The following is a 22,928-nucleotide window of genomic DNA, read 5'->3' as shown; positions in this document are numbered from 1 at the left end:
AGCGGCGCTTTTAGGAAGTTCGGATTATCGGAAAAGCGGGTTCGAAACGCGAGTTACCGCCAAGGCGGATCCTCGTGAAAACTCAGTCGCGAAGTTGCTTCCTGGGTCTCGATTCGGCCATTGCAGAGAGCCGGCCGGCTGTAATAGTCGTTTTCCACGTAAAAGCCCAGCCTTCCCCATAGAAAAGCTATAGCCGGGGCTAAATACGCGCCAGGTCCGCGCACCCTTGCTAACTTTCGAAACATCAGCGGCACAGTTGCCGAGCGTAGAACCGCGGCTCTAAACTTCTTTAACTTCCGATCGATATTACCGGACCAGACCTTTTTCTAGTTGCTCGTGAAACTTATACACTTGCGCGTTTACGAAACATCTTGTTGCGTACTGTGTTGTGCGAAAGTCTTGCAACATCTGTTGCGTTTTATTATCACGATTCTTCAGGGTTTATAAGTAAATATTATTTTTTAAGATTCTTGCCGTAGCAAATTTTATCGTTATATATTTGGAAGAATGAAAAGGCATAAAGAAATTTTTACACAACGCACCACACAGCAACATCAAAAGTAATAATTTTTATGAGTATCCAAATTCATTATATCAATATTTTTTATTAAAATGGTAGGCGAAAACAGACAGATTTATATAACCATATTTTGAATAGATAGTCAGACGAATTTTTAATATTGCAGAAGAAGAACCAAATGTTATTCGAAATACCCAATAAATATTTAGTGTAACGAATTGTACCTAATGGGAAAGGAGTTAGCATTATTTGGAATTTGGAGTAGTGAATGTGATATGTTGAAAAAGAAAGATCAAATGTTATTTGCAATACTCAGTAGACATTTGGTGTAATGAATTGTTCCTATTGAAACAAAAGGGTAAAATGTTATTTGGAATACACAACAGATACTTTGAATTTTACATATGGAAAATTGAAACGTCCTATGAACGGCACCATGTTGCAAAGTATTATCATGTTTTACGAACAAATTGCGTTGCAGAATATCTCGACCTCATGAGAAAAATTTAGATAGCAATGTTATCTAATCGATACAAATCGAGGAACAATGATAGTTGACACTGTGTTTATTTGCACATAAAGAAGTAGCTGAACCTCAAAAGTGAGTTTTGAGATGATCAATGATAGAAATGGTTGAAACGGAAGATAATAGTAACGACGGGAATTTTTTGCGATTTTTCCATTTTTCATAGTTTTACCTTTGTTCCGGCGAAGTCAAAATTCCGTCTTTGGGAGCAACTTAAAGAGAAGATTCTTGCGAAATAGTTGACCTTATATCGCGAAGTAAATAGTTGGATGTGAACCACGAGAGGCTTTATTAACTTCTGCGTTTTCGTGTCCTCGACATTAAATTTTGAGTAGTTTCAGAGTCCTCAGTCACTTTAAAAAAATATTTAATGCATAATGATTTTACAATTGAATTACGAAGTTTCAATTTTTTCAATGTAATTCCAGTTTGAAAATGTTTCAGAAGTGGAAATGATAAACGATTTAAATGCCAGAAATAAAAATTTCAATGGTAGGAACTTTCCTATTAATTTTGACATTGGAAAAATAAATCTATAGGATTAATTAAAGTTATCCAATATCTACATATATATAATCTTATTCATAGCTTCTTATTATTCATTTATGTTTTGTCTTTTTTAATCTTAATTTACTTGACATTTGACATCATAATTCTGTCTTGTGACAGTCTTAAAATCTAAAATAAATTCTAATTTCTATCATCTCTATATTTCTATCATCTATTTTCAGATACACATCAAATTTGAAATATATACCTCTTTTTCGCTAAAATCTCATTTTCCATTCTCCTTTTTTTTTGCACTTACATCGTTTCACCATTTTAGCTTCTCGTTTGAGGATGCAGATCCTGGATATAATAAATAATAGAGAGGATACATTGCAGTATGAAGAGTGTTCCATCGAGTCAAACTGGAATGATATCTACTATTAAGCTTCTTGCTCGGGAAATCAAAGAATGCAGAAAAATCGACGGTCGTGATCGTCGTCATCAGCGTTTCTGTAACGGAGAAAACGAAACTCGCGCAAAGATATGACTAAAAGTATCACCAACATGAAGATAGGACGTTGCTACATGTATGACCATGATATTTTATAGCATCTCATGGTCGCAATAATGGCGTCCATAGAACATCCGTGATAGTTTCAATTTATAGGTAACGTTATCGATATTTCATCGGGACGGATTGCAATCTAACATTCCAATGGAATCTAAAGTGAAAATTGATAATTGAAGGGCGCGGCCGGTTTCCAGACCGTTACGTTCTGTTAAAATTAATTGCCGCGATCGATTTGAGTTTGGCAGAGGACGATTCCAAGAAGACGAACCTCGATTAAAATGTATAATATTTATCGTTCGAGTTTAAACCATTAGTCATTCAGTTTTCGTCGTTTATTTACTTATTTAACGTGGTAATGAGATATCATTGATTATTACTTGTTTCTATAGTAATTGTACCGTTACACATTTAACGTTAGTAATACCAATTAAATCATCTTCATCCATTAAAAAGAAACTAGTACATGTATCTACATTTTTAGTGTAAAAATTACAAAATAGAATGTTATTTCCATTAAAAACTAATCATTAAATTACAGATAAATCTTTGTTTACTTGTAAATCTGAAAGCGTTTTTAAATATCAAGATAATTGTGAATCATCTATATTTAGATATGAATATCTAATAGATACAAAAATTACAGACGAATGTCTGTACCTACTAAATAATTTAGAAATGTACCAGTTAACGATAAATATTAAGAATGATATATTAAATGAATATCTATGAACATAATTTTCTCCAAGAAATACGCTCTTTGGAATATTTGTATAATAAATGTATTTCTCTCAAGAAAACTAGAAATATTATTCGAGTTATATTTTGAAGAAATCTATCCACCTATTGTCGTAACATAACGATGTATGAATTGATTATTATCATATCTAATTCTAAATCAACTCTTATTAATCATTCATATCAAACAAATCTCAAACCTAATTCATTTTCAGCAAAAAGTTCACTAATAAATCTTTTAGAATGTAGAGTCTAAACTAAATCTTGCCACAAACTCTTGGAACAGTTGTACCGCATAAGATACGGCCGAAGAACTAGAATTACAAGTTTCCGTTTTATTAAATCGAAACATCTTCCATTCAGATTCTATAACCTTGCCAGCAACCGACTAATTTATCAATCGCGATAAAGTCGGGTGTGCTCTCATTTGCATGGTGCATCGTCGTGTTCGTCCTCGCACGGTCCATTACACCTTTGAAAGTTTGAATCGCGTCAGAAAACTCGTACATGCAAACTAGTTCATGGAATCCGGTATTACTGGGAACGGAGTAAAGTATTTCCTAGTGAGACGACGGATCGTCGTTCGAGGTTCGCGATTCTGGCTAATAAGCGACTACTGTGTTTCAGGCATACGTTGATTTGGTGAAAGCCTGGGGCTGGAAGAGCTTTACCATCATCTACGAGAATAACGAAGGGTTGGTGCGGTTGCAGGAGCTCCTGAAGGCACACGGACCCAATGAATTCCCTATTACGGTCAGACAGCTGAGCGAGGGTTCCGAATACCGGTGAGTTTCCTGACTTTAGTCGCTTTAGGCGAAAGAAACTCAAAAGGCAACGGTCGATCAAGGAGATGTTGTGTTTGCTCGATAAATGTTCGACGTTTCCTCTCTTGCAAATTTTTTGGAGCTGAAAATGGTAGACCATGTTTGAACAGAATGAATGCGAGGTGGTTAGAAAGAAAGAAAGTTTTATCTTAAAGTTAGATCTTCGAGTTAGGATTGGATGAAAGAAATATGTGTAGAGTTATGATTGTAATAATTGGTGTTAACAATTACGTAATTTTTATGTAAATAATTACAGAAACAAGTAGAAATTTGTTTTATTTATTACGTATTATACTGAGTAATTTACTTTGGATATTTTATTGTGGATTTATATTTATATATTTATATTGGATTTTCCAATTTTCCTAGTTAAACTCAAGGAGCATAATCTATAAATGGAAATGAAAAATGCGACTATGTCCGGCATGTTTTTTTACCTCTGTTAGAAATATTTAGAGGACGAAGGTAATAATTTCGAATGCTACTTTATTTTTACAACGCTGAATAGTGCAACTCAAGGGACCATGAATATTCTTGATCCCCTAATTTTCTAATTATACCAGCTCGTAATGTATCAATTTCAAATTCATTCTAAATCCCTGAAACCCAGTTTCTCAAACAAATTCTCACAAAGTCCTTAACCGCAGTGCATGTTCCAATTAGCATACGGTTATAAATCAAGACTTCCATTCTAAATCTAAATCTTGCTTGAAATCTAGCAATTTCCATCGCGTTAAAATTTGCTGTTTCTTCTTAGCGTCTGAATCCTTCTTAACCCACGAATTACTTTCCTATTTGAATATGGTTTTAGAAAAGAAGGAGACGAGATGTCAGCGCTTATAGGAATTAGATTATTTGTTAATACGATGATTTAACGTTGGACAACTGCGAGCAGTATATTCAAACGTTCGAAGTCAGCTACTTAAGTATAAACGGATTTCGAAGAAAGCTCACGTCGTAAAATTAAGCTTCGGTTAAATCTCGTTACAATAGCACAATAATAAAATTGTTTGTTTTAAGGCGAGAAATATGTATTATCGACTACATCCAGTTCCTTACAGTTCCGTTATCGTCAATTGGTCGTTTCAAAGCGCGATAAACGACAAATGGAATGGCGTACTCTGTTCGTGAATTTAATCGAATTAACGCTCGAGTTTGATTGCATTCTCCATATGGCTCATGGATGCACGTGTCGGACTCTAATTTCGTTGGCGTCTCGATGAAGTGCTTTGAAATTGTAGTATGACTATTTACGAGATTTATCGATTTCTGGTTTCTCCTAAATCTATCGAAGTTTTTTTCAAAAACAATTTTAGCAGGTTGTATTGAGGAGCTTCTAAAGGGATTGTAAATCCATTGTGCATTATCAAAAAGATGCAATAGAATTTTGAAATTTATATAGTTATAGATAGTCATCAGTAGTAAGTCACAGAACGTTCGTTTCTAAACACGAATTGTAATGAAATCTTAGAAATTCAATCTTCTTTATACACGCGATTGATAAATATCTATTTTATTTTATAACTAAATGTGTTGTAATTTATGCTTTTTCTAAGTATACTGAAGAGTAGTAGTGTATATGTGGGTATTGTCTATCGATTCTGCATATTACATGATGATGGCAACTAAATTTATTTTGCTGATTTGAAAAATTATCCGAGTGCGAATGCACACAGGATCGTACAGAATGATTGATGACTTAATGTCTATAATATACTATCTTTATTTATGTCTATAATATACTATCTAATTCTCTATCTCTGTATCCTGTAGTCTGCATTATCGTAGATTATAATATTTTGAAAAATCTCGACTTCTAATAGCACGTTACTTCCCAAAATTAAATATAAGAAATAATTCGAAGAATGATGTATTCGATGAACTCTTCGATGTGTTTTTAACGTATGAAAAAAAAGATATGTCATCGCTGATTAGACGACGGTCATTTCTGTCACCGACAAGCTATCCCGTCAACCAAGTTCCTTGAAATATGATTTTATCTATTATTCACGCGATAAAGTTCTGAGAAGTGCCATTACGTTACCCAGTTCCACGTAAGATTGTCGTTAAGTTTAAAAGTCGGATTTCACGCGACTCCGACATCTTCGCTTCAAATTAGTTGGGCGAAGAATATTCGCGAGAAGCTCCGTCCTGGTGAATTCGGCGATAAATCCAACAGCGGCCAGGCGATCCATCAAGATCACACGTAAAATACAGTCAATCTATCAAACGTCATGCAACATAACTGACTCTGCAAATACACATTCCAACATGCTGTATCGTACCACGTTCCAATTTTCATTTGTATCGGTAGTTGTACCAATAATAAATTTAACATCAGTATTGATATTATTATTATGTACACATATATAATCATATAATACTTGTAATCGTATATCTATACATTATACGACTGAATAATAGAACATTTACTTTCATTTGCTGACTAATGAGTCTGGGATTAATCTGAATTTTCATTTTATTTTGTTAACACATAATTAGTACAATCTATCCCTTTAATAGATTAGTTCACATTCTATGAAAAAGAAACAGTAATGTTTACAACGTTTCCTTAAAACACCGACCAGAATCTACCTCGAATTAAAATTACCAGAAATAAAAAATTCTTCACTTCTCGATTCCTAAACTACATCACGGTGATCAACTCATACTCGCGTACGCTGATTCATATTAACATACTCTTCTATCTATCTAATAAATTATTGGAAGCTGTAATTGTAAGTAAGAAATAAATCAACCTCTACAAAGTATCTTTAAAACGCCTGTCCGCTAATTGGAATTAATCCTGATATGCCATTAAATCACGAGAAGCCATCAGAATCAAGAATTCCTCCTTCCACAGTTTCCAAACCACATTGCGCTGTAGTGATCAGCTCGCAGCCAGTGTTCGAAACTACGAAGCATAATCGTAGAACCTGGAGACACGCGTCCTGTTGAAAATTCAGCGGTCCCGATGATCGACGTTGTCGTTGCATTAGCGTGACGGCGTGCAACAGCAGTTGCGTCACGATCGATACTCGTACCACTCGCAGAGAATACACCATTACGAATTAAACTCCTCACCTCCTCTCTCTCTCATATACACATGCATTCTCTATTGGCAATCCACAGACCACAATGATCTTCTTACTCCTCTATGGTATGGGTGACGTATCGATCGCAGCCTAGAAAGTGTGTCAACTGCGCTTCACACGGCGAATAGGGCAAATCTTCATCTCCTTGCCCGCCATTCTGTCACCGATACGAGCTTGCACACTTCTTAAGAACCGGGCACACCTATGGCTCTTATACGCTCCGACTGTCTCGCGTTCTAAGCGCAAAAGAAGGAGCCACCAGAAGCGTTGCATTATTCATAAAACCACGGGCGGCGTTGGCTTATTGCGCCACAGAGACCAGAACGATGGGGATTTGAATAAATTCTGTTAGATGCCACGTATCTATTTCACCGGAAAATTCATCGCTCCCTGCGTGCGTCTCCACGCTGTCGCTAATATCGAATGCATTGTGGGGAAATTGTTTGGCCGACGTAGGGTCAATGGTGACCTTTGTATGGGGTCCTGTGGGATACTCGACCATCTCTATGCATGGTTTCGACTTTCTGTGGATATACGATCGGTTTGTACGGCCGTCCTTTGGTTGCAATTATTCCTTCCTCTAGGGGAGGATGGAATAATTTGTGCGAGGTGGAATATATTATATAAATATTGCTGTTTGAATAGAAATTGGCCCTTGGATTTTCGTCGCAGATTTTTTTCGTCAGAGATTTTTATTAATTCGAATTAACAGTATATTTGGAAATACGTGTAACATAGAACGAAGAGAGGCGCCTGTAGGTATCTATAGAAATTGGAAAGTTAATATAAAGATTGGAATTTCAGCCTGAAACATGATACGATATGATGAAAAGCGTGTCAGAAATTTTTGTAAGAGTATCACTGTGAAGGCGATAGGATTTTATCGACCGTGTCAAGAGTGTTTAGAATAGGATGATAGATGTACGAAGTAGATAAGTACATACCTACATATACCTGGTCTAGAATGTTATAGGTATGAAGAAAGGATATTTGAACTGAAAATAAGTGATATAGATTATTGTATGACAAAAGAATAAGATTATTATTAGTACAAAGATTTTAGATAGAAATGGTTAAATGTCTCATAGAAATGATCGTATGAAATGAAAGAAGATATATACGTGGAAAATTTTGACAAAATATCTTTGTCGTATAAAACAAAAGTTATGATATAATCAAATTGCTATTACTCCATTATTATTTTCATTATTAATCTACAGATATTATTAATCATTACTTATGTGAAAAGCTGTTTGCAAATACATATTTCTACGATACAATGGTGCATTGTTTACTATAGAAAGTTCAATACAGGTTTCTTGTATGACGTAATAACGAAAGAGATTCTTTTGTCAGTATGTTTTCAGGTATTAGACTAGGGTGCATTCACATGTTTGATAATATATTATATAAGCTCCGCTCAATTATTTTCATATTATCGAATGGCATTACGTTTTCCCCTTTTATTACCTTCACCTTGTCCACCAATAGTCTATTGCACGAGGCATTGTCTTAAATGCCTCGTTAAAACTTCAGCAACGATTTGCATGGAAGTTTTGATACTTCACAATGGGCCAATAGATTCGATAAGAAAATATAAGATTCTTTTCTTTTCAGCTTCTTTTTTCATTCGTTTTCGTCGTGAAAACAACTTTGTAAATTAGGTAGTTGGACCCTTTTGTGGGATATTTTACGATCGACTTTCATGAGATCGTAAGAGAAAGATTATCTTTTTACTGAATGGGAAAAACGTTCGAAAAATATGATACTTTCAAGTAGGAGCCGTTTGTATTGTTAAACTTGGGTCAGATTCAATGAAAGTATAATAAATTTCTTGATGTATGAGCTATATAGAAATCCGCCGGATCATGGAAGTTACGTTTTACTTCTACAACTCTCGAGCGAGGGCTACTTCAAATCTCCATTTTTATTTCCGTAAAAGGATCTACTCAAATTTTTCATGTCTCTTAGAAGAAAATAATAGTCTTGGCATATAAAATAGTAGTCTATCATCATTTTTAACTTATAATTATTATATTATTACATAGACAGCGCTGTTTACGGCCAAATCTAATTTATCTGCTACTCTATCCTTTGAAAAGATCAGAAACACTTCTGGGATACTTATCAAAGTCTCCATATTCCACATTATACAAAAATTCATCACGTCAAATGTATGATACCATTCTTAATATAAATAAAAATTCGAAAGGGAGAAATATAAAGGTAGATCAATTTATTTATGATCTATATATATTTTACATTTCCTGAATAAAAGTTGTCACATCAACATTTTCACAAAGCATAATTAATTAAGAGCAATGTTATTCGCACAGTGTAAGATCGAATCAAAGAGATAACAAGTTACTCTTTCCCAATAAAAGGAAAACACAGAAAGCAAAGAGCACGCTGTGTCCAAAGCTAGTGAACAAGCGTCATGCAGATTTAGAATAATGGAAACACGTGTGAATTCGCGGTCGTCGATCGTGCGAGAAAATAGCGCAGCTCGCGTGGAAACGGTAGTTCTGGAAACGGTTGCGGTTTCAAGGTGAATAGACAATCGAAAGTGCTCGAGTAACGCGACGCTGCTGGCATTCGGGCTGCAATTGCTTCGTCGTTGAATCGACAACGTCGTCCATCAAATCGGAGCGTCCTGACCAGACTGGATGTAGACGTGGATACTCCTGATGGGTATTTTACTGGGGCTGCGACGAAAGCTCGTAGCCGACAAACGGGCTCGGTGGAAAGCTTGACTCTGGAAATGGCTCCTGTGGGAGGTGATCGAAGCAGCTCTCCCTGATTGTCGATCTGTTTCCTTCAAATGGATCACTCAACATTGTGAACGATCGAATGACGGTAAGCTAAGGCTTTTGGCCTAATTTTCGAAGAATGGTGAATTGATTTTTACGCTGACGGCTCTGATCGTGAAATATTTTTTCGTTATTTGATTTTATACTTTAGACACTTCATTCGACAGTCTACTTTTCTACGTGAAAATTTGTTGTTGCACTTGAGAATTGGTCAATAACGTATCTGCACATACGTAGCTACTAGGAATTTCTAAGTCACTGGATCGAAATTATAGTTTACGGTTGGCTGAGTTATCGTATTTTCATCGGTCGTGTTACTATATTATTTATTTTAATTGACCTTTCATCGATTGCATTTCTACTTTATTTATTTTAAAAATCGTTCAACTTTACATCTGTGAAATGCTAGAGCAATATGCTTCATGGAGCATCAATTTGTCACGAGCAATTAATCAACAGCATCCAACAGTAGTAACGCGACACTCGAGCAAATCAAATCACCGATTCCAATCTAGTGTTCTCCATTCCAATGTAGCGTATGTATGTTCCATTCGTCTGTGATTTTCCTAAAAAGCATCCATCGGCTCTGATCAGATCGTGTCGCGATCGTAATGGAAGTAAAATAAGAGCTCTGAGAGGGTAGTACGGGTCTGGTGGTAAATCCAATTCGTTGGTGCCTTTGCCGGCGGAAGATACGGATGCGCACTTCTAAAAGAAAAAACTTTACCGAGGAGTGCCTTCATTTTGGTCGGTGGATGAGCGTAATTGACGCTGGAAAACCTGGTCCTGGCTGGAAGAAAAAGAGGAGCAAAAAGATAGGAAAGAAAGAGAAAAAATAAAAAAGGGAAAAAATAAAAGGGAACGAAGGTATTTCGGGTTGGATACTCATCAGAAACGTGTTCCCTTTGATCAATCAAACCACCGTATGGTTTCTACAAACGTGATGTAACATCTGCAGTGGTCCAGTCAAAATACGGCGTTCGACTTCCCTCGACCAGTGGCCATTTTCCTCATTTCCAAATTTAGGAAAAAGTTGCTCGAGATACGTCGTTTGAAGTCTCTGCTCTCAGTTTATCGTGCTTGCCGTATACCTGGGTTCGGTCAAGTCGAAACGAAATCGAACGTTTCTTCTTCATCGTTTCTTCCCTCTATCGAAACATTTCAATTACTTATACCGTTTCAGTTAAGGTCTGCGTCTTCGTTCCCTTCGTTCCTCTCCATTAATGATCTTCTATCCCTTTTGCAACCGTTAAACCGTGAAAGCCCGGCGTTGATTTTGTTTTCGCTCTCTATACATTGGATTAGGGAATTATTGAAAATGGACTAGAATGGTTTCCTTTAGAACGGAACAGGTTTTTGAAAAATTTGAATGATAGATATTAAACGATCGTATGCCTAATTATACAGCGTAATTGTATTGATAGACTGATTAGATATTAATATTAGATGGATTGTTCTTCTGTTTTTGATATTGATATGACCTTGTGTATTTTGTTTATTTGAATCGTCTTTGGTAATGCGTTACTGGGCTATTAAGACATTGATAATAGTAAAATTCAAGAAGCTAATACGTTTCTAATAACATACAACACTGAAGCGTTCGTGAGATCTAAAGAAACTTAAACCTTAACTCTCCATCCAATACTTTTATCTGTCGAGATCCTTACGAATACTGTTCACTTCAATCACTCTTCAGCAGGACATTTTATAAATTTGTAAAAATCATTTGTAATTCTACAAACTATAGGAATCTGTAACTTTCGTCCATTTCCATATCTATAACACTTTCTATAAGTTACTTTTAACAAAAGATAAAATCAAGTTGTAATACTTTTACGTAATAATAGAATTAGGAAGCACATACGTACGCAACATATATAAAGTACGCACAATATATTTCTGTGATAAATGTGTTAAGATAGAACATCGCTGGGATAGCTGCACGATGCCATAACAGGAAATCGATAGAAGATCGGAACAGGAAAGGGACATTCGTTGTGAAAATCCAAACTGATATCGGAACGTCGATTTCGATTATGGTATTGAACATGTGGTCTCCTGAAGTCACAAATGATGGTTCTCCGTGGTACTTTACGATCGCGATAAGTTCTCAGTAATTTCTCCCCACGGTAATAAAAGTCCCATCGAAGAAAGCAAAAGTATTTATGCCGTTGTGTAGACGTATCTTGGAAAGGCGTGGACGCACGTTCGAATTCTCCTGACAGAGGAATGCAACTTGGGAGTTTCGAACGTCCTTTGGTTTCATCCCGCAAACTTTAGCAATATGTCTTTTTATCAAGCTCCAGGGAAGTATCGAACAGAGAAGATTTACTAATATCGCGGTATATCGCTTTTCCGAAGTTGCGACGAAGGAAAACGAAGTTACGATAAAGGAGTCGCGATTAACTCTTTAAACTACTAGAATCGATACGAGGATGTGTAATTTTTATTGAATTATATTGGTTAAGAATTGTATTATACTGTAAGATTATATATACGCTCTATTATATCTTGTATCTATGATATAAAAGAAGAAAATTATAATTAGCATAATGTTAGGATTAACATAGAATAACGTTTCTTAATTACAATGTTTACTCGAGAAATGTTGACATAAGTATGATCTTACATTATTGCAATTAAAGAGCATGTTACAATATCGATTACGAAGTCAATTTAATTTATTTTATATTATTTTATAAAAATAGAGCAGAATGGTTTTTATTCACTTCACTCTAAAGAAAATAATTCACACCGTAGAAACCGACAAGTATGATATTGAATATTTAGTAATTTTGAAATATTTGAATTGGTTTTAGAAACAAGGTTTATCTCTCGCTATTGAATTCAAATGAATTATAATATACCATAAAAATCGGAAAATTACTCTGTGCAACGTTTTGAAGGCTGATGAGAGTTCCTTTTCCTTGGTCACAAGCTAAAAGGACGACGTTTCGTGCATCTGCATGTTATGAATAGGTATGAAGCGGTCGAGTGGCGCGGAAGCCGGATCTAAATCTTTTTTATGGAAATTGCGACTTAGATCTAGGGAATAGTGGAGCGTGAAAAAGTTCCAAGCTCCGCCGGAATTCCGATACGAGCAGCGTGTTACGTGTACGTGTATGAGAAAAAGGAAAAACGGGGGAAAATCAAAGAGTGAGACACGACGATAAAAACGGAAAGCTTAATCGACCTCATTGTTACGCTCGAGTTAACGAATATATTCGAAGCCGTTCCTTTCTCATTTTTCCGATGAACGAATCACCACGATTCACTTGCAAGCCCTTTTAATTTAATAATTGCTGATTCGAGCAATTATGCAAGTTACCATCGTTTATATTTCATTTACATATTTAATCACTTAGTAATTTTCTAAAAATTATCAAAATTCACGCAGTTCCGATTTCCATCGATTTCGATTTTCATTAGAATTAAAAAGTTGTACAATTGCGAAAATTGTATTAATCAAGTTAACATATTTGAGCGCTTGGAATTTTAACTTGGGTATTAATTTTAAACTGTACTATTTTTCCGAGTTTTTGAATTTAAGAGACTTCTAACCCTGAGATAGGAAATTTTCAATTTCTTTTGTTTCTGGCGGTTGCAGAATTGAATTCTAGGAACGTTAATACCACAGCTTTGAGGTTTCAACGACTCTCTGGCCCGAGGTTCTAGGTTCCCGATTTCTTTCGTTTCCCACCGACTAGTGACTGTAGATTTAAATTCTAAGACCATTAACACCTGAGCTTTCGAAATTCAACGACTTTTTAACTCGGTCTTACAACTTTCCGATTCCTTTTGCTTCTAATGGCTGTAGGATTGAATTGTGGTAGCATTGATACCAAGGTCTCCAGGTTTTAACGATCCTCTGACTTGAGCTTGCAGGTTTTCGATTTCTTTTACTGGCAGTAGATTTCAATTCTCAGAAAATTCATATATCAGCCTCCGAATTTTGAATGATATTTTAATTTAGGTAAGCCGATTTGCGCGTAAAGATAAAAGAATTACAATTCTAATAATATAAATATTGAACTTTGTAAAATTAATCTGAGTTTTAATTAGTAAGTTATTACACCAGAAGGCTTTCTTCCACGACCCATCCCTACTTCGACTACTCTTCAGTAAAATTTCTTCTCCCCAGAGGAAAACGATACTCGAACAAACAGCAAAAAAAGAAAACGAAGAAAAATAAAAAGGCGCGCGTGAAAACGTGATTTCAATCGAGTTGGTGTATTTTCACTATCCATCCACAGTTTAGCCTCGATGTACTTTTATCTGACCCAGTTTGCGCAACAATATAACTGTCTTCTTGTCTTGTTCCGCTCCTCCATCCCTCGGCCTTTAGTCGTTTTCTCAGAGGGAGGCGCGTCTACTCCGCCAAGAGCAAAACAAAGGAGGCGATTAAACGGAACAGCGAATCCGTCAGAGGGTTCTCGACTTCCATCCCACTTGGTGTTACTGCCTCCCCTTTATTTGTATTAGTTATCCCATTCTTCGACGGTATTGTTATGGGACAAGCCCGAATGTCCCCTCACGGCGAGTAATTTTGTCGCAAGCTGCCATTCCCTTGATGTTACCACCTATAGGGGTGAAATTTATTCGGAATTTTGAAGACTATAATCTACATTGCGTACTTCCAGTTATTCTTCAAGGGATTGGAATAATATCTACGAATGTAATATCTGTGTTTGGATTATGCTTCGCGGTGAAAATCCACGGTTGTTACTCTCCATTTTCGAGAAAATGTAATTATTCATGTATGTATATATGTATATAGTATACATATATGGAGATTTTCGGTTGCGTTTCAGGGACGTTCAATTTGGAAAAGGAATAGGATTAAGATGGGAACGAATATACAGGTGATGTAGTTTTATGAAAAAGGATTTGGAGTTAGTAAATAGAATTTCGGATGTTTCGCTGCTTTGAATTCGGTTTATTTCTGACTCTTTTATTGTTAAACAATTTTTACTTTTGATAGATATGGTAATTTAATGTTAGTATCAATATTAATACAATTCGAGATTAATTCGATATTTTTCTGGTGTGATTCCAATTTATTAGATTGTCCCAAAAGTTTCTTTCCTTTTATAAGGAAATAGTAAACAACATGTTTTGTTTTATATTATTTTATTGAATTATGTATGATCCAGTTTGTTCTATTGGAATAAAATGAAAGAAACTTTTGGGACAAGTTAATATTTTTCTTCGTTTATTTCTGATATTGTTATCGTTAAAGTATAACGACTTTTATTTCTGGTAGATTTGGTAATTTAATCTTGGTACCAGTATTGTTAAAATTCAACATTAATTTGGTAATTTATTTCAAATTTGCGTTATCATAAAAGTTTCGTAAAAAATATTAATAAAATGAAAACCTCGTGTTAAAATTTGTTATAAAGCATGAATGGCTTCTAACGAGAACTACATTCTCTCATGTCTGTATTTCCACGTGAAAAAAACATCAGTGTCTGCTGTCCCTTTTTTCAATTTTACACATCGACGAAAAGCCGCATCGACGTTGAAGTGTTACAGGCTGTCGATCCTCGATTCCGATTTCCCTTTCTTGCTCCATGAAAAAAAAGGGAAGAAACAAGGGAGTTGAAACGAGAAACGGGCGGTGAATTAAGAGCAAAATGCCTGAAAGCTGTATCATCGACGGTCGTTTCATCGAGAAACCGATTTTTCGTCGATACGCGTGTCGAGAACGAGGCGTTCGCCTCGTTGGCTTCACGGCTCGCTGCACCTATAGCGTTTTACGTATAGAATCGTCAATCGTGAAACAATGTAGACTCGAAACGAGTTGGCTTTAATCAGGTTGAGATTGAAATTAGCGAGAATAGGTTCGGTGAAGGAGCCTCGTCATTTGGATAATTAAATTTCATTTTGATGAATTAGTCGTTCGAAATAGAGAAAAGTCTCCTTACGAGGTTTCCATCGTGAGTCTCTTCCGAACTCTCATCGAGAGGAAAACAATGGCAACGTGTCTGAAGAGACTTTCAATCTCGCGCTGCCGAAGTTTCGAGTTAATTATCTCGCGGCAAACAAGCCGTCGGATGTGCTTCCTTTCTTCACGAAGAGTTGAATAACAGCGACGATGAGTCCTGTCGACTGCAATCGGGAAGATGGAAGATTAAGAGTAATATTGACTGTGTCTAACCTACTTTTCTAACGAGCTGTACCTTACTTTCGATCTATACCTACCTATGATTCAGATATTCTCCCTTCAAACCGCACCACGTATATCTACAAATTTCGAGATCCACCATAACGTCATCAGTTCTATGTATCACGTGTCCATGCCACAAATCTCAAGTCCGAATTGCCTTCTATAAATCAATTACCATGAGCGTTTCAACGTCTCGGAACTGTTGCCACGAACATTGTGCATCCTTCGACAAACGAACGCTCGATTGATCACGGGAGAGATCTGTTTCATCGAGCAGACCACGAGATCTGTGCTGAAAATCGCAGTCACCTATCACGACCTCGTCATTCACAGTGAATTTTGGCCCAGCCACAGTTCAATACCGTACAGGTCAACTGTACTGGTTAGTTTACGTGAGGGAAACTCGCCGCTGTCTCAACAAGCTGTCCAATATGAGATGACAAAGCGGTGAAGCAGCGCGCAATGTTTAAAACGTTGAAAAACAGTTGCCTGACCAAGGAGCAATCACAAGTTTGATTCTGTATTACCTATTTTTAGGAAGGATACGTAATTTTCTATCAGATATCTTTTATTTATTTATTTTTTTTTTGTTTTTAGCTTTAGCTTTCTAAGTCCTTAAGGATTCTTAAGTAGAATATTATTTATCTATAAAAATTATTTACACACGCAAATAGGATATCCTGTAGTTACATTGTCATCTGAAGGAGTACCATTTAGCGTTCACATTTCATCCTTTTGTATAAGATGACCATCAAAGTGAATTTATATCATCTTATATATCGAATTTGTAGAAGAAGGTGTATAGTTAAGCTGTTTTGCAATAAAAAGGTTACAAAACTTTGACAGCGTTTATAAATATATGCACTCAAATATGGTCAATTTTGAAATTCATGTAATTTGCTTTTTCAAGTGAAATGATATGGATTAGTATGAATTGATTAAAATTTCTCTGCTATCTTATAGCTCTGGTTAGTCGTCTAATTCTTTTAAAAATCAACCGCTACCTTTTCTAACCTTCCCGTAACATAATTTTAAAATTCGCGGTCATTGCGTAAACTATACAAGATGTCTCATAATAGAGTAATTTTTGCCTGAAAAAGCATAGTAACTGAAATAAACCTTTTCACAGTCAGACAATCGTGTTAACGCACAGCGCAACGCAAGGGGCACGATGGTGAGGCACAAGGAGCGAACGACTCCTTGTTCGCCTTGCGGACCATTTCTCATTTCAGTGCGTGGGAATGCCGTTATAGACTCCTGGAAGGATAGGAGCATGCGATGGTGAATAGGACGTCGAGACGGCAGCTAGAAGAATTCATTCGACGTGGGTAACGGATGGGGCGAGAAAGTTTGTGCGGCAATAACTCATCGTTCACACCTTATTTACCTAGACCTCTTGCCAGCGGAGCCGATCGTTCTCCGTCCCTACGCCTCGTCGGGTCTCGCTGGATTCAATTTTAACAGGCGCCACCGTTGAAAAGGAAAGTCGATGCCGCGTGCTATCAAGCATGGCGGTTGAGGATACATCCAACGTGTTAAGAAAAGAGGGGGAAGGGAGAAAATATACAGGAAATAAATGGTGTTGCAGTCCGTTGATTTCGTTTTCGAGTACAACGACGAACACGTGAACACGTTATTTATACCGGGGGAAAATCGAGTTCCTTTCTGGATGAAAAGCACGACATGACAGCGACGACGAAAGGTCTATATTTTTGTATACGTCGTTTGCCCAACATTAAGAATTGATGCTTACCCAACGAAGCTTCGAAGAATACATCGATAGCAATAATGTGGAAGTTTCCTATTTTTCACACTGTATTATATGTTTATGAATAATGTATTCTAAATTACATGTTATAGAAGACGTTTTCGGGAATGGTTGTTCTCGTTGACAGATTTCACAATTCTTTTTCTAATTTTTCTTACAAGGACTTTTCCTATCTGTTAGAGGTTTCACCCTCGTTTTTTGCTCGATTCTTTGGCTCAATCATTTCGCACTATCCCGGCGATACGGTTCGACCTCGTTGACCTAACGGAGAACTATGGATTGGAAAGATGGCGTGAAAATTAATAATTGAAGAAGCCACCGACTCGTGCACCATAATTTTCATCGGATAGGTAACATAGATCAAATTGCACGGTGGAACGGGGTTACCCGATAAAGCAGCTGTCGCCGACAGATAGACTCTTCAGACTCAATGACTCGCCCCTCCTCTCATCTAATTCTCATTTCTTCCCTGTCCAACGAGGGGATTCTGTTTTCATTCTGCGACGTATAGTCGTCTTAATTTATATGGGGTCTTCCACGTTGCTTTTCACGTTGGTGGGCCATCTCTCGAGCCAAGGCAGACCGCGAACTTCTAAGATTCTGGCCGTATCGATTACGAGGGCAATTTCTTTTTAACGAGCTCTCGATAGCATCTCGAAAGAGTGCGATCCAGGGGCGACGAGGAGTGGAAAGACGCTGATTTAGCGCAAAGATTTAGAGAGAAACGATTCTTCGAACCCCTTCCCACCTGGCTATATGGCCTGTAATCTCCTATCGGCTGGTAATCTCGATCAACATCTTTGGATTTTCGCCGGAAGCGGTAGAGACGCGATAGAATTTTTCATCGAGGCTGCCCGTTATCCACCGGTTCGTTCGATTAATTAGAAAACTTTTCTTTCGCTGATCCGCTCGACACTTTTTGCCTCGAGAACTTTAAATTACCATCCAACAGTCATCTCGACGTTCCGCATCTCCTAGACTTGTAGCTACATATTTTAATTTGTTGCGTGTATTTTGGTAAAAAATATTCATAATTAGTTTGTTGATTCGTTAATGATTATTTCGGAAGAAAATTTTTTCAAATATTTCCGTCATGAAAGAAGCTATAATCTAACGAGTATAGCAATAAACAATGCTTTTATTAAACACTCGTAACATTCATTTTTCTTGCATTGCTATTACTGAATTATGTTATTGTAAGCAGTGTTTATCCATACTACCTATATTTAATATTCTGTTTATTCGAAACATAACACCAAAGAACAAACGAACTTATTACGCAATTTCGTACGTTTAATAAAGGAAAACAACGAGCGTATAAGGTGAACGTGGACACGTGAATAAATTAATCTTTATCTTGAATACGATGAGAAAAGATGATAGTAAAACATAAATGTTTGTTAGACATTTGATATTACGGATTATAAATGCGAAGGAATTATTCTATACGATTATTTCTTGTTTTATTTCACAACAACTTAACGCGAGACATTTTGATGATAGAGCCTCTAACGATCTCGCTCATGATTTATGCATGAGAATCTTGTACGTTTCATTCATACTGCTGGATTTTTCATCGTAAATGTCATTTAGAATCTAGGCGATTCAATATATATTTATTATGAAATTTGCAAGAATGAAGTAAAAGCTATTTCGAAATTACGCGATTCTTGACGACAAATGGTTAAAGCGTGCCTGAAAAATGTTGCAAGGTCGGTAATAGGGCAGAAGATACGTTTAAGCGTCTGTATTCATGGGATTTCATTCTCTTGGAAATGTTCAACTACAAAGTTGAAGCTTTTCCCTGCTCTTAACAACAAACACTAAACCGAGAGTAGACACGTCTGACTGCAAAAATGCGAATAATTATCAACCTACATAACTCTTTCGTTTCCAGAGAGAGAAAAACAGGGTTGATATACGAACCAGCAGTTTCCTTCCTCCAAGTATCTCTGCTAATGAGATAGTTTTTTAACTAGTCTTCTAACTAGTCTTTTCGACTGCACTCGACATTTTCTGTCATAGCTGTATTCCTTTGTAATTCACGCCTGTTTAGTTACATAACACCTTCTAAAAGTGAACCTTCCAAAGTATTTTATTTGGAAGATAGCATTTGTCAAACGTTTAAAGAGTGGGCGAATATTGTTGAAAAAAGAATTGGATATTCGAGTCTAATTTTACAAATGTTGCCTTAACGAATCGTTCTTATTTCTATTAATATAATAAATATTTCGATTTAATCAAGTATGAAATAATTTATATTATATAACTACCTTATAATATTATATTAAAAATTGTAATCATGTTCTCAATTCATAACAAAGTTGTAAAATTGTTCCTAATGTGTTATTTTAATTTTCCATAGATAAACATTATTGTATTCTGTAGAGGGAAAGTTGTTTATGTTTACACCTAATGTTTTTACTTTCTTAAGGTTTTTAAAAAGGTTTCGAAAAACTTCTGGAAGCGTCAAACTTCGTCCTCACACTGTTCCTCGCTTCAAACCCTAGAATAACTATACATTCTTCTTTCGCGCCCTACTTTCAAACACTTGCTCCTTCCGCGTACTTTCAACGTTCAAAACTCCGTCACTCGCAATAAACATTCACACGGAATTCCTATTCCGACATAATTTAGCTCCCAGGATTCCCAGGATTCCAGTTGTACTTGGGAAATATAGGATAGAATAGAGTGCCACCCATTTAAGTAACAACACGTGCCACAACTTTGTAAACCGTCGCCTGGAACATCGGGTATTCCCTTCGAAGGGGCCCAAGAAGACGTCAGCCGCTATAATAAATCGTTGTTGCGCGGGATGCAATGCGCGTAACATCAGCGTTGAGAGGCAAGGATGCACCGGAAGTGGCGCATGACGATGCATCACCTCGGCGACCCATGTACGCGTTCTGCGTCAACTCGCAAATACCTGAAGATTCAGTCGAATCGGTCGTTTGTCTTTGCTACCAGAATTTCAAGTTTCCTACGTAAAAATGTCGCGAAGACACCACTTTACATGTTCTTTCAAACATTCACGCGTCTAATAAGAAACCAGTATGCAAAAGAGCAAGGAAGTATGTTGCACTGTCGTTACAGGGCAATTCTTCGTAATATCCACTCGTCGATCTCGTATTACTTTATCCGACAGCCGAAATTTGAAGCTTCCAGGGGGCTTTTTTATACGATGTATGTGTTCGAGCGGAAATGATGCGAGAACCAAGAGATCTTTCAGTGAAAGACGGTGTTTCTAGCGTCGTTCGAGCTGAACGGGAAACGCAACGCAGTGGAAAAGGTCAGAGATAAACAATATCGCCGTGGAGACATTGGGGAGCCGGGAAGAGAACCGTCGCGCAAAGGGTACCTTTTATTGGGATATTGAACGACGAATTGGGGCGACGAACGTAGTTGCACGTTCGACGGGCTGGCAATAATTTCTTGACTTCGATTTGCATTCGTTTCGCGCTCGAGTTGGATACAGTGTGAGGATTCTCTACCGTGAAAAAGTGCGCTGATGTTTATATTTGTGCAGCCGCGTTCGTTGTAGATGGTCTTATGTAGCTAGGTAGTTGGAATTTTAGAAGTGGAGTTACTAAAATGAATTCTTTAACGAATACACAAATTTGAAAAGTAAAGTCATCTTCAATGTATTAATTAAGATATTAACGATGATTGACCACTTTACGATAATGTCATCGTATACCCCCTCAATATTAATACAACACTAGAAATAGTCAATGGCTGAACAAATTCGAGGAAGTTTTTTCTTTACTTTATCTTAAGTATTTCCTTGTACGGCTATGTCCTCGTGAAAGAAATAGCAGTCAACCTTGTAATTTAAATAATATGGAGCTCCTAATTGGAGGATTAAAGAAGTGTACTTACCAGTTTGAAGGGATGAAGATGGATATTAAAATGTAATTTATAAAATGAAACATTTTCTGTTTGAATATTTAAAACCTACTAATTGGAAGACTGAAAAACTTTTGAGCCATATTTTTAAAAATCGTTTTCGTAATCGTTTGATGATCGTCGATATTCTCATTTCCACGAAGCTACAATTCCTGGAATGGTGACGGCAAGCTACAAATTTGTTCCTAATCCACGGTAAACCCAGGATTGTTCACGCATTACCGCCCGTCGAAACGTGACGGCTGCATGATTTATTGGAAAAAGCTTTCTACACGGTGGCGTTCGCATCGAACGCGTAGATCCCGGAATAAAATAGCGTGGACATGGTATTTTCGCGCTCGCGTGAACTTGAAAATTCCACAACCATTGGTCCACGTGAACCGTTCGAGTATTACCTGTATCTATATCAAGAATTTTCGTGTCATCAAAATATCTCCTCTTTATATAATATAAAAGTAAATATTTTCGAATGGAAATTTTCCCATTTTAGATGGAAGTATTCCCCAAGATTCACGGGAGAAGTTCATTTGATAAAGTGTCTGCTTGACAGATTCGAATACTCGAAGATCATATTTTATTCATCGACACATGTTTGACCGTTCAGATTTATGATCCCGCAGGAGTCCAGGTTAACCGTCTACAACTTTTTCTTACTCTCAGAGAGAGAGAGAGAGAGAGAGAGAGAGAGAGAGAGAGGGTCGAAATTCAAGCGGATAAAATCTATGTCTTTTATTTTACACATGGGAATATGTGGAAATGAAACTCTCCAGAAAAGCAATAAGCGACTTTCATTAATCAATTCATTCTTTAATATTTTCAAATTAATCATTTGATATCGTACATGAACGCGTTGTATTTATATAAGAAAAGAAATTCTGTAGTTACAATGGATAATCTTCGATTTTCGATTCGAGAACGTATTAATTAAATTACTATCTTTTCATTTACACTATATCTTTTTAAATTCTTGTAATATGTAGAAACAAGGATATGTATAAAATATAAAACATATTCAATATATTTGTAGCTAAGCGATCAATTAAAATTGTGAACTAGAAACTAAACATCAATTTACTTTCTGTGTCTTTTCTATTAAATTCTACAGTACACTAAAAATCCAAAGAAATATTTTTATTTTACCAAATCGCACAATCTGTTCGCACAATCTCAACCAAATACAAGTGTCTCCTCCTTAGACATAGAATGTCTACTTTTTAGACCTCTTATTATAAAACTCCCAGGTTCCTTTCCTCAGATTATATATTTATTTCCTTTGATACTGGTGTACTTCATCCAAGGAATCGAAGTCATTTCTTTTCAATTGATCGTACCACTTCGAAGAATCTGCGAAACAAGCAACAATCACGATCAGTTCGAATCCAAAGCCAAGTTCCTGGTGGAGAAAAAAAGAGACGAAGACGGCGACTAAAACAAAGACAAAAGGATCGGACCTCGTTCGAAGGAACATTGCCCGGAAACGTTGAGGAAGACGAGCCAAGAAGAAGGCAGTGCCAA

The 22,928-nt window shown here is 36.6% G+C and overlaps 1 protein-coding gene across 1 annotated transcript in view; it reads left to right on the top strand.

Moving 5' to 3' along the window:
* KaiR1D (Kainate-type ionotropic glutamate receptor subunit 1D) overlaps nucleotides 1-22,928 on the top strand; it is a 204,760-nt gene that overhangs the window by 104,520 nt on the left and 77,312 nt on the right. Inside the window, exon 4 of the mRNA XM_033338471.2 lies at nucleotides 3,469-3,626. Coding sequence (XP_033194362.1) covers nucleotides 3,469-3,626 — 158 coding nt within the window. The remainder of the gene's footprint in view (nucleotides 1-3,468; nucleotides 3,627-22,928) is intronic.

The sequence above is a fragment of the Bombus vancouverensis genome, chromosome 7 (genome assembly GCF_051014615.1).
Source record: "Bombus vancouverensis nearcticus chromosome 7, iyBomVanc1_principal, whole genome shotgun sequence".
Lineage (NCBI taxonomy): Eukaryota > Metazoa > Arthropoda > Insecta > Hymenoptera > Apidae > Bombus > Bombus vancouverensis.
Note: the sequence above shows the minus strand (reverse complement) of the source record. Positions and strands in the feature narration are given on the sequence as shown.